General features: G+C 42.6%; 1 protein-coding gene across 1 annotated transcript in view; it reads right to left on the reverse strand.

Moving 5' to 3' along the window:
- Positions 1-5,483: 5,483 nt before the first annotated feature.
- Positions 5,484-20,200, reverse strand: part of LOC106580093 (fibronectin type III domain-containing protein 5b-like) — a 46,667-nt gene continuing 31,950 nt past the window's right edge. Inside the window, exons 4-6 of the mRNA XM_082971481.1 lie at positions 9,113-9,196; positions 8,582-8,715; positions 5,484-8,009 (exon numbers count right to left, since the gene is read on the reverse strand). Of these exons, the coding sequence (XP_082827607.1) occupies positions 7,950-8,009; positions 8,582-8,715; positions 9,113-9,196 (278 nt within the window). The 3' untranslated portion in view covers positions 5,484-7,949. The remainder of the gene's footprint in view (positions 8,010-8,581; positions 8,716-9,112; positions 9,197-20,200) is intronic.

Below are 20,200 nucleotides of genomic sequence, written 5' to 3' on the forward strand. Positions count from 1 at the left end.
TCTATTCCTCTATATTCATAATTAACAATATTGTTTAATATTGGATATAGGCTAAATAAGACAACCATAGAATGTGATAGAAATACATTGAAAACAAAGAAGTATCATGAACACATTTTCTATAATCAAATTATATTTAAATTGTCCTTGAGACTCCCAAACCATTTCCTGAAAACATAATAATATATGTAGCATTTCTAGAAACCACATAATCAAAACGGAGAAAATGTATGTACACATTTATCTGTCATGCTCTTCATTGAGCATTTCATTCACCCATCCCTTAGGAATGTTCTCTGAAATCTAATTATAGTTTTTCTCTTAGCATGTTTCCCCTGAACCAACTCCAAACGGCTGTAGACAGACCACCATACTGCAGCCTTCCCATGGGACAAGAGGCAGGGAAAGGAGAAATGGAAAAACGTGGAACAAATTGGGCCTTTATCATTACATCCTATCAAAGAAAATGGAAGATTTAGGTATTTAAGGCAGTGCTTTTTTAATCAGCCCTAAAACACATAACCTCATTCATCACAGCGATGTCCCCTTCATGGGGATGTGGAGGAGGTTGTTTGGTCCATTGAGAATCTCCACATTATAGTCTATTCATACAGCATGTCAACAACACCTCTGTCTGTGTCTGTGATACACAGTACATGGGGTGGGGAGGGTGGACTCACACACGCTGAAGAAGATGAGTCCGTAGAAGCAGAGATACTGTATATAAAGACAAGATGGTCTTGTCTCCTCCCACCCCTAGCAGATGCATCCGGTTTTCAGGGATACAGCCCACTGGGCACAGACGTTAATTCAACGTCTATTCCACGTTGGTTCAACTTAGTTTCATTGAAATGACCTGGCAACAACATTGATTCAACCATTGCGCTATCGTCAACCTAGCTTAATTTTTCACTGAAAATCGGATGTGGGAACTCCGCTCAAGCGTTTCCTTTACGCCTGCTACGTTAGGTTAGTCTCCGCCCTAACAATGGGAGTTGTTGTCCCAAAGGCGGGAGGGCAGGCGGTCTGCTTATCGGTATGCTTATCAGTCTGCTTATCGTAGACAGATTTTGATGGGAGTAAACCCTCTCGCTTTGCCTCTTCCTCTTTGGTAGAAGCCCTTCTGTCAAGCTGGCAACTAGTGATGGTGTCAGATGGGACTGAATTAAAGGGGTCAAAGTTTAGAACCAACATATGGAGCTCGTGATCAAATCTTTGATTAGGCCTGGGTACCCTAGTGGCAATTTTCAGGGCAAGTTGGAGGTGGCAGGCATTTCATAGAAAGGTCTTTCATAAACAAGGATACTCATAAAATAAAATGTATTTAAACCCCTCAAAAACTCCTGACAATGTTCATCACCTTTTAAAGTCACCCTGCATCAAGTTTGTTGAGTATTGTTGCCCCCGAGCTCAGAATGCTGGGAAGTACGTGGACAGGTTTGACCCTCCCAGGTGCTTCATGGCCTGCTGGTGTGTGAGACGCTCCACTGCTCCATTCAGTGATGCTATTGCTGACATGGGAGAGGCCTGTTTAGCCCTTCTTCAGAGATACATCCAGTCTATACACATGAGTCAAGTCCCTCTTAAAGGTGAGTCCATAAACTTAACAAGATAAGACTAAATCGTATTTGCTTTCTCCTCTCTAGAATGCTCACTAATAAAAGTAGGTGATAAGAGAAAGGATACACTTCAAAAATATAAAGCTACTAATGCGTTAAAAAAATACTTTCAAGGAAAATGCAATATTTAAGATAAGTCAATGATAAATAAGAAGTTTCTTGTTGTGTGTATGCAGAGACCAACTTTGTTTATCAATTACATTGTTCTTTCTGCTGTTAGAGCTAACAAGCTTTAATACTCCAGATATATTGAGAATTCTGCCGCACAAGTGTCTTGAGTAATCTTTTGATCCTGCTCTGACGTCATTGCCATGGCATTGCGTCAGATAGGCCTCCCAAATTACCATTGTGTTGTCTGGATTCCTTGATTGAATGAAAACATCTCTCAGAGGATGTTTCAGGGAGTTTAACCAGAGTGAGATCTAGATAACCATAGGGAGATTTATACAACCATAGGGAGATCTATACAACCATAGGGAGATCTATACAACCATAGGGAGATCTATACAACCATAGGGAGATCTATACAACCATAGGGAGATCTAGATAACCATAGGGAGATCTAGATAGCCATAGGGAGATCTAGATAGCCATAGGGAGATCTAGATAACCATAGGGAGATGGAGATCTAGATAAACATAGGGAGATCTAGATAACCATAGGGAGGTCTATATAACCATAGGAAGATCTAGATAACCATAGAGAGGTCTAGATAACCATAGGGAGATCTATACAACCATAGGGAGATCTATACAACCATAGGGAGATCTATACAACCATAGGGAGATCTAGATAACCATAGGGAGATCTAGATAGCCATAGGGAGATCTAGATAGCCATAGGGAGATCTAGATAACCATAGGGAGATGGAGATCTAGATAAACATAGGGAGATCTAGATAACCATAGGGAGGTCTATATAACCATAGGAAGATCTAGATAACCATAGAGAGGTCTAGATAACCATAGGGAGGTCTATATAACTTTTCAGGGAAGTTAGAAACCAATATACACAGGTAGTTAGAAAAGCCAAGGCTAGCTTTTTCAAGCAGAAATTTGCTTCCTGCAACACAAACTCAAAAAAGTTCTGGGACACTGTAAAGTCCATGGAGAATAAGAGCACCTCCTCCCAGCTGCCCACTGCACTGAGGATAGGAAACTCTGTCACCACCGATAAATCCACTATAATTGAGAATTTCAATAAGCATTTTTCTACGGCTGGTCATGCTTTCCACCTGGCTACCCCACCTCGGTCAACAGCACTGCACCCCCCACAGCAACTCGCCCAAGCCTTCCCCATTTCTCCTCCCAAATCCAGTCAGCTGATGTTCTGAAAGAGCTGCAAAATCTGGACCCCTACAAATCAGCCGGGCTAGACAATCTGGACCCTTTCTTTCTAAAATTACCTGCCGAAATTGTTGCAACCCCTATTACTAGCCTGTTCAACCTCTCTTTCGTGTCGTCTGAGATTCCCAAAGATTGGAAAGCAGCTGCCGTCATCCCCCTCTTCAAAGGGGGGGACACTCTTGACCCAAACTGCTACAGACCTATATCTATCCTACCCTGCCTTTCTAAGGTCTTCGAAAGCCAAGTCAACAAACAGATTACCGACCATTTCGAATCCCACCGCACCTTATGCTATGTAATCTGGTTTCAGAGCTGGTCATGGGTGCACCTCAGCCACGCTCAAGGTCCTAAACGATATCTTAACCGCCATCGATAAGAAACAATACTGTGCAGCCGTATTCATTTACCTGGCCAAGGCTTTTGACTCTGTCAATCACCACATCCTCATCGGCAGACTCAATAGTCTTGGTTTTTCAAATGATTGCCTCGCCTGGTTCACCAACTACTTCTCTGATAGAGTTCAGTGTGTCAAATCGGAGGGCCTGTTGTCCGGACCTCTGGCAGTCTCTATGGGGGTGCCACAAGGTTCAATTCTTGGGCCAACTCTTTTCTCTGTATTCATCAATGATGTCACTCTTGCTGCTGGTGAGTCTCTGATCCACCTCTACGCAGACGACACCATTATGTATACTTCTGGCCCTTCTTTGGACACTGTGTTAACCTCTTGGGGCTAGGTGGGACGCTAGCGTGCCACCTGTGGTGCACTCCATCAACAGCAGGTGCATTTCAAGAGCGGCAAATTTGAATCCAAATAAATGTCAAAATTCAAATTTTTCAAAAATACAACTATGTTACACCATTTGAAAGATAAACATCTCCTTAATCTAACCACGTTTTACGATTTCAAAAAGGTTTTACGGCGAAAGCATAAATTTAGAGTATGTTAGGACAGTACATTTACAAGAGTTGTGTGTAATGTTTTGTCAAGTCAAAGACAGGGTCACCAAAACCATAAAACCAGCTAAAATGATACACTAACCTTTTACAATCTCCATCAGATGACACTCCTAGGACATTATGTTAGACAATGCATGCATTTTTAGTTCTATCAAGTTCATATTTATATACAAAAACAGCGTTTTACTATGGCATTGATGTTGAGGAAATCGTTTCCCTCCAATAACCGGCAGTCAAGTCAGCGTCACAAATTAAATAATTAAAATTAGAAAACATTGGTAAAATATTATATTGTCATTTAAAGAATTATAGATTTACATCTTTTGAACGCAATCAACTTGCCAGATTTAAAAATAACCTTACTGGGAAATCACACTTTGCAATAATCTGAGCACTGTGCCCAGAAAAATACGCGTTGCGATACAGACTAGACGTCATGTTGGGGAGATCTAAAATCGAAAATACTATGTAAATAATCCATTACCTTTGATTCTCTTCATCAGATGTCACTTCCAGGTATCACAGGTCCATAACGAATGTAGTTTTGTTCAAAAAAGCTCATCATTTATGTCCAAAAATCTCCGTCTCGTTAGCACATGATGTAAGCCAGCCGGACTTCTCGTCATGAACGAGGGGAAAAAATATATTTCCGTTCGTTCAAACATGTCAAACGTTGTATAGCATAAATCATTAGGGCCTTTTTTAACCAGAACATGAATAATATTCAAGGTGGACGAATGCATAGCCTTTTATAACGTATTGGAACGAGGGTACCCAACATGAAGTAGCGCGCCAGGTGTCTAATGGGACATCACCGTTCCATGGCTCTTGTTCGGTCAGATCTCCCTCCAGAAGACTCAAAACACTTTGTAAAGGCTGGTGACATCTAGTGGAAGCAATAGGAAGTGCCAAAATATTCCTAAACCCCTGTGTTTTTCAATGGGAGAGGTTTAAAGTCAATACAACACATCAGGTATCCACTTCCTGTCAGAAAATGTCTCAGGGTTTTGCCTGCCAAATGAGTTCTGTTATACTCACAGACACCATTCAAACAGTTTTGGAAACTTTAGAGTGTTTTCTATCCATATATAATAAGTATATGCATATTCTAGTTACTGGGTAGGATTAGTAACCAGATTAAATCGGGTACATTTTTTTTATCCAGACGTGCAAATGCTGCCCCCTAGACCCAACAGGTTAACAACCCTCCAGACGAGCTTCAATGCCATACAACTCTCCTTCCGTGGCCTCCAAAACTAAATGCATGCTCTTCAACCGATCGCTGCCTGCACCTGCCCGCCCGTCCAGCATCACTACTCTGGACGGTTCTGACTTAGAGTATGTGGGCAACTACAAATACCTAGGTGTCTGGTTAGACTGTAAACTCTCCTTCCAGACTCACATCAAACATCTCCAATCCAAAGTTAAATCTAGAATTGGCTTCCTATTTCGCAACAAAGCATCCTTCACTCATGCTGCCAAACATACCCTCGTAAAACTGACCATCCTACCGATCCTCGACTTCGGCGATGTCATTTACAAAATAGCCTCCAATACCCTACTCAATAAATTGGATGCAGTCTATCACAGTGCCATCCGTTTTGTCACCAAAGCCCCATATAATACCCACCACTGCGACCTGTACGCTCTCGTTGGCTGGCCCTCGCTTCATACTCGTCGCCAAACCCACTGGCTCCAGGTCATCTACAAGACCCTGCTAGGTAAAGTCCCCCCTTATCTCAGCTCGCTGGTCACCATAGCAGCACCCACCTGTAGCACGCGCTCCAGCAGGTATATCTCACTGGTCACCCCCAAAGCCAATTCCTCCTTCGGCCGCCTCTCCTTCCAGTTCTCTGCTGCCAATGACTGGAACGAACTACAAAAATCTCTGAAATTGGAAACACTTATCTCCCTCACTAGCTTTAAGCACCAGCTGTCAGAGCAGCTCACAGATTACTGCACCTGTACATAGCCCATCGATAATTTAGCCCAAACAACTACGTCTTCCCCTACTGTATTTATTTATTTTATTTATTTTATTTTGCTCCTTTGCACCCCATTTTTTCTATTTCTACTTTGCACTTTCTTACACTGCAAATCTACCATTCCAGTGTTTTACTTGCTATATTGTATGTACTTTGCCACCATGGCCTTTTTTTGCCTTTACCTCCCTTATCTCACCTCATTTGCTCACATTGTATATAGACTTATTTTTCTACTGTATTATTGACTGTATGTTTGTTTTACTCCATGTGTAACTCTGTGTTGTTGTATGTGTCAAACTGCTTTGCTTTATCTTGGCCAGGTCGCAATTGTAAATGAGAACTTGTTCTCAACTTGCCTACCTGGTTAAATAAAGGTGAAAAAAATAAAATAAAAAAATAACCACAGGGAGATCTATATAACTAGAGTGAGATCTATATAACTAGAGTGAGATCTAGATAACCATAAGGAGATCTAGATAACCATAGGGAGATCTATATAACTAGAGTGAGATCTAGATAACCATAGGGAGATCTATATAACTAGAGTGAGATCTAGATAACCATAGGGAGATCTAGATAACCATAGGGAGATCTATATAACTAGAGTGAGATCTAGATAACCATACAGAGATCTATATAACTAGAGTGAGATCTATATAACTAGAGTGAGATCTAGATAACCATACAGAGATCTATATAACTAGAGTGAGATCTATAACACCATAGGGAGGTCTATATAACCATAGGGAGATCTAGATAACCATTGGGAGATCTATATAACTAGAGTGAGATCTATAACACCATAGGGAGGTCTATATAACCATAGGGAGATCTAGATAACCATTGGGAGATCTAGATAACTAGAGTGAGATCTAGACAACCATAGGGAGATCTATATAACTAGAGTGAGATCTAGACAACCATAGGGAGATCTATATAACTAGAGTGAGATCTATAACACCATAGGGAGGTCTATATAACCATAGGGAGATCTAGATAACCATAGGGAGATCTATATAACTAGAGTGAGATCTAGACAACCATAGGGAGATCTATATAACTAGAGTAAGATCTATAACACCATAGGGAGGTCTATATAACCATGGGGAGATCTAGATAACCATTGGGAGATCTAGATAACCATAGGGAGATCTAGATAACCATAGGGAGATCTAGATAACAAGAGTGAGGTCTATATAACCATAGGGAGATCTATATAACAAGAGTGAGATCTAGATAACCATAAGGAGATCTATATAACTAACCTTGGTTGGTATCCTGCAAATACGTTTTCGTGAGTAGATTGATAAAAAAAGAAGACAGATTTTGATACAGAGATGTAGTTTGAGTTTGAATAACAGGTATAATATCTCACACAAGATAAACGATAGCAAAGACAGTATGTGCCTTACAGCAAGCGCTTGATAGGAGGCAAATAAAGAAAGAAACAAGGTTACTGTTTAAGAGAGAAGATACAACAGGTGGAATTCATTTTCACACGGTTCTCAGTGCACCAGCCTCGGTTGCAGCATGGTGAACAGGGGGGAAACAGTGTGTTTCAGTTCATTGATAACAAGCTGAGCAGTGGAGGCTGCTGAGGGGAGGACAGATCATAATAATAAAACTATGTTCTAGCCATTGTTATGAGCTGTCCTCCCCTCAGCAGCCTGCACTGAAGCTAATAGAGAGATGGTCTCTGGCCCTGGTTACCTGCAGTCCCCTGGCCATGTTCATATCTCCCGTCTGTTTCTCAGCTTACAGCTGAATCCATTTGGCCCTTATCTCCTTGGCCCTGTGGCAGTGATTAGAGCAGTGACAGCCACAGTCCTGCCATCACACCTAGAGCCTCTCCTTTGAGGCCTGACCCCTGGAGTCCTGGGGGCCCAGTTCACACCCAAGCCCCGTGCCAAAGGGCTGGGCACGGCCAAGGGGGCGCGCCCACAGTCCCAGCCTCACCCTAACAAGCAGATGGGCATAACGGGCATTTTGGATGCTCTGTTCAGAAGACACTCAGTCCTTTGGATTAGAGAGGGTCCTAGCCATCACAGCTCGATGATGTTCACAGATGGCGTACGGTTGTTGTTGTTATTGTTCTTGGGGAACTGTAGAGGGGAAGAAGGGGAACAGCAGTGATGAGAAAGATGAAGGCCACTCTCTAAACCTTGAATAAAGGGTCATTCTGCTATGAGCACGGAGCACCTGGACAAAATGGGAGGATGCCTTGGTCTTATGATGCTTTCTCTCTGGAAGGGAGATAGAGTATTTGATCATTTTAGTGTCCGAATTGGTCTAGTTGGCTTGATCGTAGATGACCAGAGGGCATCAGCCAGTTGTTGGGGAGATGGGGAGGAGCGAATGGACATGGGACAATCATGCCAGCAGCAAATGGGCTGTTTGTGCATTGATTGAAAGGCTTTGGATTTATAGCACTGTTGTGGCTTATGTCCTGAGAGAGATGCATGTTTGCATTTTAACAGTGTTTTTTAGGATGAAGTGCTGCCAAAAATGCTGATAAATCAATGCATATTCTGTTATAGGGTGGGCGTAGCCCTGATGGTACTATGTGTGTTACTGTGCTAGGTGCTGATGGAAGTGGAAGGTTTTAAGTCGCCGGGACGATTCACCTGTCTGGTGTCGGTTGGGACTCAGTGTGGAGGGGATGGGGGGGTTATACCTTACTGCGCAACAGCCCCCCCGTTGGGTGCTCCGGAGTACTGCACTCCGATGAGGTCTTGGCTTTGTCCTTGTTGTTGTTGGGCTCGTTGTCTTTGATGATGTCATACTGACGGCAGAAGAGAGCGATCACACCTGACAGAGAGAGGAGAAGCACACACAGACAGATCGTAAATAACAACCACATTACCGAAGTGAAGAGCAGACGGAAATCATTTTACAAGGACAAATTACTACAAATTGTGGACAATATTTGTTTAAAATATACCCTTCCTTTTGTTCTACACTCTTGAGGGTGTATGTGTGATGGTCTGTGGTGTGTGTGTGTGTGGTAGGGTTGTGAAATTCCGGTAATTTTCACAAAATTTCCAGGATTTCCAATAATCCTGGTTTGAAGATTCACAGAATAAGCAGGAAATCCAGAATCCTCCAAACATTTCTGGAACACCTGAGAATTTGGGGAAACTTACTGGAATGTTGTATTCCTAGTGTGTAGGTAGCACTCTGACCTTTGGAACATTCCACCCCTCACCTGCCCACATGATCAGCACCACCACGATAATGATGAACTCCCCCGCCCTCAGCTGAGCTCCCACTTCCTCCATGGTCACCTCGTCTGGAGGGTCAAGATACAGCAGCACAATCATTTGGTCACCATGGCAACACCATCATCAGAGTTATTATTGGTAACTGGCATCTTATTAAATATTCTGACTCCACTGGTGCTCACAACAGGCCAGTTTAATGATGAGGGAGTGTTGGGGTAAAAGTCATCATTTGAATAGGAAGGGCTTAACCTCAGTGAGCCCCGTATACCCTCTCCTCTCAACTGTAACTATACATACACTGTAGTTGGTCTGCTCCTTGTCAGCTGGATAGAACTGTCTGCTGACAGTGTATTGTGTAGACTGATCTCGCTATTCCTCTCCAGTCCCAGAATGGCACCACTCATCACTGTCTCTCTGTCAATTAGCACTGCTTCAAACAGACCACGTTTTTCATGATTCCAGGTGATTCTGACACAACCCTAAAAACTTGTGTACAGCCTCCACAATTATACTGAACAAAAATATAAACGCAAAATGCAATTTCATTGATTTTACTGAGTTATAGTTCATATGAGGAAATCAGTCAATTGAAATAAATTGATAGGGCCCTAATCTATGGATTTCACATGACTGGGACTACAGATATGCATCTGTTGGTCACAGATAACAAATACATAAAATGGGCCTCAGGATCTCGTCAAAGTATTTTTGTGCTTTCAAATTGTCATCAATAAAATGCAATTGGGTTCGGTGTCCGTAGCTTATGCCTGCCTGCCTGCCTGCCTGCCCATACCATAACCCCACCTCCACCATGTGGCACACTGTTCACAATGTTTACATCAGCAAACCTGCTCACCCACACGACGCCATACACGTGGCAACATTCTCTGGCAACAGCTCTGGTGGACATTCCTGCAGTCAGCATGCCAATTGCACGCTCATTCAAAACTTGAGACATCTGTAGCATTGTGTTGTGTGACAAAACGGCACATTGTAGAGTGGCCTTTTATTGTCCCCAGCACGAGGTGCACCTGTGTAATGATCGTGCTATTTAATAATCTTCTTGATATGCCACACCTGTCAGGTAGAGAAATGCTCACTAACCATGATGTAAACAAATTTGTGCATAACATTTTAGAGAAATAAGCTTTTTGTGCGTATAGAACATTTCTGGGATCTTTTATTTCAGCTCATGAAACATGGGACCAACACTTTACATGTTGTGTTTATATTTTTGTTCAGTGTAGCTGCCCAATGAAGAGCGCTGCTATGTGGGAACCTCACAGCAGACGCTCCAATTAGATCACTCTGTCTGAGAGAGGCTAATAGTGTCAAATGATTCAGTAGAAGCTGAGCATGAAGAGAATACATAAGGTTGAGGCAGGGCCATTGGGATCCCCACTCTGAAGGGATTGGAGAGAGACAGTTAATCACAGCAGCCAGGATTGATTGTGCTGGACCGAGACAGAACTCAATAATCACTATTACAAATAAAGCGCCAAAAAGAATCAGAGTTGTGTGTGTGTGTGTGTGTGTGTGTGTGTGTTTGCGTGTATGTGTGGCCTATGTTTGTGTGTGTTCATGGTCCACTCATACAAAGCAACTGAAAGCAACATCACATATTGGACTGTTTGCAAATTCAGGAGATTGCTGGCTAAAGTTCACCACACAATAGCATACTGAGTGCACCCCATTTAAAGACCAAACAGAAGAAGGCAGTGACTCTGACATTCTGAGGGCCCTGGGTAGCTCCACTACCCTCCTGCATGTTCTCCCAATGAGCGATTCAGTCAATCAATGGGCCTATGTACCTGGGCATTAACAAATCAAAGCTGGACAGCCAAACGCTCCTGACACCACTGCCAGATGGCCTCCACGTGGCTAATATTGGCCAGCTCTAATGTCACGGACACACAGTCTCCAGTCCCAGAGACAGATTGAGTCCCCTGCAGACAGTAGAGGTGGGGCGTACTGTATGTAGAGTAGGGAGTTTGCAGATGGGTGCATTCAGCGACATGGTCAACTGTATGCCATATAGCTGCAGGATTATGCAAGTAAAGAAATTGTATTGGAGTGTTATACATCTGTTTTACTGCAGTACTGTTTTGCAGACATCCCACTGATCACTCAAGAAAACCTCCCTTATCAGAGTCTTAGGCACCGACCACATGTCTGTTCTATATCTATGGTCTTGGGAGACAAACACATACGGTGCCTTCCAAAAGTATTCATACCCCACATTTTGTTGTCTTACAGCCTTAATACAACTTAATTGGAGTCCACCTGTGGCCAATTCACTTGTTTGGACATGATTTATTTAGAAAGAAACACATCTGTCTATATAAGGTCCCACAGTTGACAGTGTATGTCAGAGCAGAAACTATACCATGAAGTCCAAGAAACTGTCTGTAGATCTCTGAGATTGTCACGGTTGTTGGGATAGACGGACCAAGGCGCAGCGTGATTGGAGTTCCACACCTTTTATTACTGTAAAACTTAAACAAACCAAGAAACATACAACAACCGTGAAGTACCATAGTGCTACATGCACTCACAACAATATCCCACAAAGCAGGTGGGGAAAAAGGCTACCTAAATATGATCCCCAATTAGAGGCAACGATTACCAGCTGCCTCTAATTGGGAACCATACAACTCACCAACATAGAAATACAATGACTAGAACACCCCCCTAGTCACGCTCTGACCTAAACACCATAGAGAACCAGGGGCTCTCTATGGTCAGGGCGTGACAGAGATAGAATTGTGATGAGGCATACAGTACCAATCAAAAGTTTGGACACACCTTCTCATCGCTTTTCTTTATTTTTTCTATTTTCTACATTGTAGAATAATAGTGAAGACATCAAAACTATGAAATAACACATAAAAATATTGTAGTAACCAAAAAAGTGTTAAACAAATCAGAATATATTTTATATTCTTCAAAGTAGCCACCCTTGCCTTGATGAGGAATGCTTTTCCAACAGTCTTGAAGGAGTTCCAACATATGCTGAGCACTTGTTGGCTGCTTTTCCTTCACTCTGCGGTCCAACTAATCCCAAACCATCTCAATGCGGTTGAGGTCAGGTGATTGTGGAGGCCAGGTCATCTGATGTAGCACTCCATCACTCTCCTTCTTGGTCAAATGGCCCTTACATAGCCTGGAGTTGTGTTTTGGGTCATTGTTCTGTTGAAAAACAAATGATAGACCCACTAAGCGCAAACCAGATGGGATGGCGTATCGCTGCAGAATGTTGTGGTAGCCATGCTAGTTAAGTGTGCCTTGTTGGACTCATCAGCCAAAGGACAGATTTCCACCAGTCTAATGTCCATTGCTCGTGTTTTTTGGCCCAAGCAAGTTTCTTCTTCTTATTGGTGTCAGCCAAAGGACAGATTTCCACCAGTCTAATGTCCATCGCTTGTGTTTTTTGGCCCAAGCAAGTCTCTTCTTCTTATTGGTGTCCTTTAGTAGTGGCTTCTTTGCAGCAATTTGACCATGAAGGACTGATTCACACAGTATCCTCTGAACAGTTGATGTTGAGATGTGTCTGTTACTTGAACTCTGTGAAGCATTTATTTGGGCTGGAATTTCTGAGGCTGGTAACGCTAATGAACTTATCCTCTGCAGCAGAGGTAACTCTGGGTCTTCCTTTCCTGTGGCGCTCCTCATGAGAGCCAGTTTAATCAAAGCGCTTGATGGTTTTTGTGACTGCACTTGAAGAAACTTTCAAAGTTCTTGAAGTGTTCAGGATTGACTGACCTTCATTTCTTAAAGTAATGATGGACTGTCATTTCTCTTTTCTTATTTGAGCTGTTCTTGCCATAATATGGGCTTGATCTTTTACTAAATAGGGCTATCTTCTGTATACCACCCCTACCTTGTCACAACACAACTGATTGGCTCAAACGCATTAAGAAGGAAAGAAACTCCACAAATTCACTTTTAACAAGACACACTTGTTACTTGAAATGCATTCCAGGTGACTAGCTCATGAAGCTGGTTGAGAGAATGGCAAGAGTGTGCAAAGCTGTCATCAAGGCAAAGGGTGGCTACTTTGAAGAGTTTCAAATATAAAATATATTTTGATTTGTTGAACACTTTTTTGGTTACTACATGATTCCATATGTGTTATTTCATAGTTTTGATGTCTTCACTATTATTCTACAATGTAGAAAATAGCAAAAATAAAGAGAAACCCTTGAATGAGTGGGTGTGTCTAAACTTTTGACTGGTACTGCATATCTGGGAAAGGGTATAAAACAATGTCCAGAGTGTTGAAAGTTTCCAAAAGCACAGTGGTCTCCATCATTGGGAAATTGAACTAATATGGAACTACCCAGACTCTGCCTAGAGCTGGCCATCCAACCAAACTGAGCAACCGGCCAAGAAGGACCTTGGTCAGGGAGGTGACCAAGAACCCAATTACCACTTTGATAGAAGTACAAAGTTCCTTGGCTGAAATGGGAGATCCTGCCAGAAGGAAAACAGTCTCTACAGCACTTCATCAATCTGAGCTTTATGGGGGAGGGGCTAGACGGAAGCCACTCCTGAGAAAAAGGCACGACAGCACGCCTGGAGTTTGCAATAAGGCACGTGAAAGAGAGCATAAGGCAAACTGTGATGTGTTCTGATGAAACACATTTGAACACTTTGGCCTGAATGCAAAGCGCTATGTCTGGAGAAAACCTGGCACAGCTCATCACCCGTATAACATCATTCTTACCGTGAAGTGTGGTGGTGGCAGCTTCATGCTATGGGGATGCTTTTCAGAGACAGGGACTGGTAAGGATAGAGGGGAGCCAATTACAGGCAAATCCTTGACGAGAACCTGCTTCAGAGTGCAACCGACCTTAGACTGGGGAGAAGATTTACGTTCCAACAGGACAATGATCCCAAGCACACAGCAAAGCAACGCTGGAATTGCTTCAAAACCATTCAAAAGTTTGGGGTCACTTAGACATTTCCTTGTTTTTGAAAGAAAAGCACCTTTTTGTATATTAAAAAAACATCAAATTGATCAGAATACAGTGTAGACATTGTTAATGTTGTAAATTACTATTGTAGCTGGAAACGGTAGATTTTTTATGGAATATCTACATAGGCATACAGAGGCCCATTATCAGCAACCATCACTCCTACATTCCAATGGCACGTTGTGTTAGCTAATCCAAGTTTATCATTTTAAAAGGCTAATTGATCATTAGAAAACTATTTTGCAATTATGTTAGCACAGCTGAAAATCGTTGTGCGGATTAAATAAGCAATAAAACTGGCCTTCTTTAGACTAGTTGAGTATCTGGAGCATCAGCATTTGTGGGTTCGATTACAGGCTCAAAATAGCTAGAAACACAGCACTTTCTTCTGAAACTCGTAAGTCTATTCTTGTTCTGAGAAAGGAAGGCTATTCCATGCGAGAAATTACCAAGAAACTGAAGATCTCGTACAACGCTGTGTACTGCTCCCTTCAAAGAACAGCACAAACTGGCTCTAACCAGAATAGAAAGAAGAGTGGGAGGCCCCGGTGCACAACTGAGCAAGAGGACAAGTATATTAGAGTGTCTAGTTTGAGAAACAGATAGCTCAGAGTATCCTGCCTTGGCAAATCGTGCTGTTAAAACCTGTTGAGGACAGGCGTTCTGCTAGCCTAGCCAACATCCAATGGAACAGCAGGGCGCGAAATACAAAACATCAAAAATCTAATAATTTCAATTTCTCAAACATACGACTACTTTACACCATTTTAAAGATACACTTCTCTTTAACCTGTCTGGGCTAGGGGGCAGTATTTTCACGGCCGGATGAAAAACGTACCCAATTTAAACAGGTTACTACTCTGGCCCAGAAACTAGAATATGCATATTATTATTAGATTTGGATAGAAAACACTCTGAAGTTTCTAAAACTGTTTGAATGGTGTCTGTGAGTATAACAGAACTTATATGGCAGGCAAAAACCTGAGAAAAATCCAAGCAGGAAGTGAAAAGTCTGAGAATTGTAGTTCTTCTTTTAATTCTCTATCGAAGCTACAGTGTCTGTGGGGGATGTTGCACTTCCTAAGGCTTCCATTGGCTGTCTAAAGCCTTCAGAAAGTGGTTTGAGCATTTTCCTGTCACTGGGCAGATAATAGGAGCTCAGTTACTGAGTGGTCTGCCTGGCAACAAAGGGATTGGATATGCGCGGTCACGCGAGCACGCCGTTCCTTCTTTTTCTTCTTGAATGAATATGCTATTGTCCGGTTGGAATATTATCGCAAACAGCGTTTGACTTGCTTCTAAGTACGGTAATGGAACATTTTGACTTTTCGTCTCTCGTCTCTCGTTCCGGAACATTTTGACTTTTCGTCTCTCGTTCCGTTTCGTCTCTCATTCTCGCGCGTTATGCCTTTGGATAAGTGATCTGTACGCACGAACAAAACGGAGGTATTTGGACATAAATATGGATTATTTCGAACAAAAACTAAATTTATTGTGGAAGTAGCAGTCCTGGGAGTGCATTCTGACGAAGATCAGCAAAGGTAAGAGAATATTTCTAATACTAATTCTGAGTTTAGGTTGCACCGAACTTGGCGGGTGTCTGAATAGCCCACCGTGATGGCTGAGCTATGTACTCAGAATATTGAAAAATGTGCTTTCTCCGTAAAGCTTTTTTAAAATCTGACACAGTGGTTGCATCCAGGGGTAGTCTATCTATAATTCTTAAAATAATTGTTATATATTTTGTCAACGTTTATGATGAGTATTTTTGTAAATTGATGTGCACATTCACATGTATTGTGTAACATAATGTCCTAGGAGTGTCATCTGATGAAGATCGTCAAAGGTTAGTGCTTCATTTAGCTGTGTTTTGGGTTTTATTGACACATGTCCTTGCTTGGAAAATGGCTGTGTGATTATTTTTGGCTATGTACTCTCCTAACATAATCTAATGTTTTGCTTTCGCTGTAAAGCCTTTCTGAAATCGGACAATATTTTTGTTTGTGCGTTCAGATCACTATCCAAAGGCATAATGCGCGAGCGTAATTCGAGACACGAAAAGTCAAAATGTTCCATTACCGTTCGTAGAAACATGTCAAACGTTGTTTACAATCAATCTTTAGGGTATTTTTAACATAAAAATGCAAAAATATTCCAATCGGACAATAGCGTATTCATTCCAGGAGAAAAAGAAGGAACGGCATGCTCGCGGGCTCGCGCATCACCAAGCCCTTTGTCCATAGACAGTCCACTCATGGACTGAGCTACTATTCTCTGCCCAGTAACAGGAGAAGGATGAAAAAACTTTCTAAAGGCTGTTGACAGCCAATGGAAGCCTTAGGAAGTGCAACGTGACCCCACAGACAATGTAGTTTCGATAGGGATTCAAAAGAAGAACTACAATTCTCAGATTTCCCACTTCCTGGTTGGATTTTTCTCAGGTTTTTGCCTACCATATGAGTTCTGTTATACTCTCATACATCATTCAAACAGTTTTAGAAACTTCAGAGTGTTTTCTATCCAAATATATGCATATTCTAGTTTCTGGGCCCGAGTATTAGGCAGTTTAATTTGGGTACGTTTTTCATCCAGCCGTGAAAAGTTAAGACACTGATGCCCTTTGCAACCACGTACCTATGTGAGAGTGGATTCTTGACTGTGTGTGGGGAATGATTTAAGACTGAGACTCTCTCCAATACAACCCAACATTGCAGAGTTATGTACATCCTTTCAAGCACACCCTTCTCATTAACCTGTGATGAGTTATTCCCAATTTTCGATGAACAAATACAGTTTTATATGTAAGATGGTTAAGTAACGAGCAAAATTATTGATTATTATTATATTATTTTTTGTGCCCTGGTCCTATAAGAGCTCTTTGTCACGTCCCACGAGCCAGGTTGTGACAAAAACTCACACTCATTCTTATGTTAAATGTATCGTACAGTGTAGTGTCTGTGTGGCAGGCTTACAATGATGGCAGAAAACAACATTTGAGAGTGTGCTGAAATGCTTGCTCGCTAGCCTAACTTCCTTTCATGGGCAACGTTATCTAGTTAACATTAGCCTTCTACATCTAGCTACATACTGAACTTCCATCCTCTCAGGCCAGGGGAACAATGTATGAATTTATGGTTTGATCAGAATCACAGTTATAATTATTGGCCACTATGGAGAATTAAGTAAAACCACAAGCTCAAATCCCTATCTCCATCCATGGCTAATTTATGAAAGGACCAATTTTAGCTAGCTAGCCTTTAGCTAGCTAGCCACTGGACAACCATACAACGAGATGCAACTATTAAAGTTTTTCTGTCAATTGCTCTCAATGTGATATGATTGGAGGAAAGCCAAATCCAAACTGGCTTCCCTTTACACTTTTTTTTGGTGGCTTCCCTTGGGATCCATAAATACACGTCACTGTGTATATGAGACTGCCAGAGAGGTTATGCAATACAAGCAAACTGAGAGTCATTTGATAAGAGAGGACGGTACATTTAGCACAGGTCATCTCTCCCTTAGTATGATGACTGTGTGCTTTTGGGATGCAATGTGTGGGGGAACTTGATTGGTATGTGCGATGGTGTAGTGCTTGGGAAAATGGATGGATGTGTGTGGTGTTCATTGCAGTGTTTACTGCAGTGTCTGTTAAATGGTGCAGTCAGTGTTTGTGTGGGATGGTAAAGTGTGATTGTTTGTACATAGATCTCTGTGTGTTTGTGTGATATGGTGCAGTGTTTTGGGAAATTAATGTCTGAGCTGAACCAGAAGGCTGTTGAGTCCCAGAGTGGTGCCCTTGAGTGGGATGTCTATTCTAAATGGCCTCATTGTATTTCACAACACATAAATATACGCTACATGACCAAAAGTTTATGGACACCTGCTCATCGAACATCTCATTCCAAAATCATGGGCATTAATATGGACTTGGTCCCTCCTTTGCTGCTATAACAGCCTCCAGTCTTCTGGTAAGACTTTCCACCAGATGTTAGAACGTTGCTTCCATTCAGTCACAAGATCATTAGTGAAGTCAGCACTGATGTTGGGCTATTAGGCCTGGCTTGCAGTCAGCGTTACAATTAATTCTAAAGGTGTTCAATGGGGTTGAGGTCAGGGCTCTGTACAGGCCAGTCAAGTTCTTCCACACCGATCTCGACAAACCACCTCGCATTGTGAACAGCATTGTCATGCATTGTCAGCATTGTCATGCTGAAACAGGAAAGAACCTTCCCTAAACTGTTGCCACAAAGTTGGAAGCACAGAATCATCTATAATGTCATTGTATGCTGTAGCATTAAGATTTCCCATCACTGGAACTAAGGGGCCTAGCCCGAACCATTAAAAACAGCCCCAGGCCTTTATTCCTCCTCCACCAAACTTTACATTTGGCACTATGCATTGGGGGCATGTAGCGTTCCCTTGACATCCGTCAAACCCAGATTCGTCCGTCGGACTGCCAGATGGTGAAACATGATTCATCACTCTAGAGTACACGTTTCCACTGCTCGAGAGTCCAATGGGTACGAGATTTACACCACTCCAGCCGACGCTTGGCATTGCGCATTGTGATCTTAGGCTTGTGTGCAGCTTCACTGTCATGGAAACCCATTTCATGAAGCTCCTGACGAACAGTTATTGTGCTGATGTTGCTTCCAGAGGCAGTTTGGAACTCCGTAGTGAGTGTTGCAACAGAGGACAGCACTTGGCGGTCCTGTTCTATGTGCTTGTGTGGCTTACCACTTCGCAGCTGAGCCGTTGTTGCTCCTAGAAGTTTCCACTTCACAGTAACAGCACTCACAGTTGACCGAAGCAGCGCTAGCAGGGCAGAAATTTGACTAACTGGCTTGTTGGAAAGGTGGCATCCTATGACGTTGCCACGTTGAAAGTCACTGAGCTCTTCAAAAAGGCCATCCTACTGCCAATGTTTGTCTATGGAGATTGCATGGCTGTGTGCTCAATTGTACCTGTCAGCAGCGGGTGTGGCTGAAATAGCCGAATCCAATAATTTGAAGGGTTGTCCATATACTTTTGTATATATAGTGTCATCATAAACTAAACATCACAAGTCATCATAAACTTTGACTCCTGCTTCTACTAATGGTAATAGTACCATTGCGCTGCCAACACTACTAGTGTTGTGGTTAGTACTCTGACCCAGGTTGACAGTGTGGCATGATGTGAAGAGAGGGATGGAAAGAGAGGGATGTAGAGGTAGAGAGAGAAGGATAGAAAGAGAAGGATGTAGATGTCACGACTCCTACCGAAGGTGGCTCCCCCTCCTGCTCGGGTGGCGCTCGGCGGTCGTCGTCACCGGCCTACTAGCTGCCATTGATTCCCTTTTTGTTTTCCCCCCTTTTTGTTATTAGGCGCACCTGTTTTTAGTTGGGCTATTAGCGTGCTTTATTAGCCAGCAGGCCCGCCTGCTCTTTGTGTGGGATTATTTTTCCCATTGTGTGCTGTGCGTGATTACACGCGGTTTGTTGCACATTCTTCAGTGGTGCGTATGTTTGCGCAAGCTGTGTTTTGTCCCGTGTGTTTGGGGCACTTTGCTTTGTTGTGCACTCTGTGCGTTGTTTGGGTTGGCTGTCGTTTTGTTTGGAAGCCTATTAAAGCCCATACACCGAATCGCTGTTCTCCTGCATTTGGTTCCTCATCTACCAACACCCACGCCTTACAGTAGAGGTAGAGAGAGAGGGATAGAAAGAGAGGGATGTAGAGGTAGAGAGAGAGGGATAGAAAGAGAGGGATGTAGAGGTAGAGAGAGAGGGATAGAAAGAGAGGGATGTAGAGGTAGAGAGAGAGGGATAGAAAGAGAGGGATGTAGAGGTAGAGAGAGAGGGATAGAAAGAGAGGGATGTAGAGGTAGAGAGAGAGGGATAGAAAGAGAGGGATGTAGAGGTAGAGAGAGAGAGGGATAGAAAGAGAGGGATGTTAAGGTAGAGAGAGGGATAGAAAGAGAGGGATGGAAAGAGAGGGAGAGAAAGGGATGTAGAGCGAGAGAGAGGAATGGAAAGAAAGGGATGGAAAAAGAAGGAGAGAGGGATAGAAAGGGAGGGATGTAGAGGGAGATAGAGAGATGTGGAGGGAGACAGAGGG

The sequence above is a fragment of the Salmo salar genome, chromosome 01 (assembly GCF_965601325.2).
Source record: "Salmo salar chromosome 01, fSalSal1, whole genome shotgun sequence".
NCBI lineage: Eukaryota > Metazoa > Chordata > Actinopteri > Salmoniformes > Salmonidae > Salmo > Salmo salar.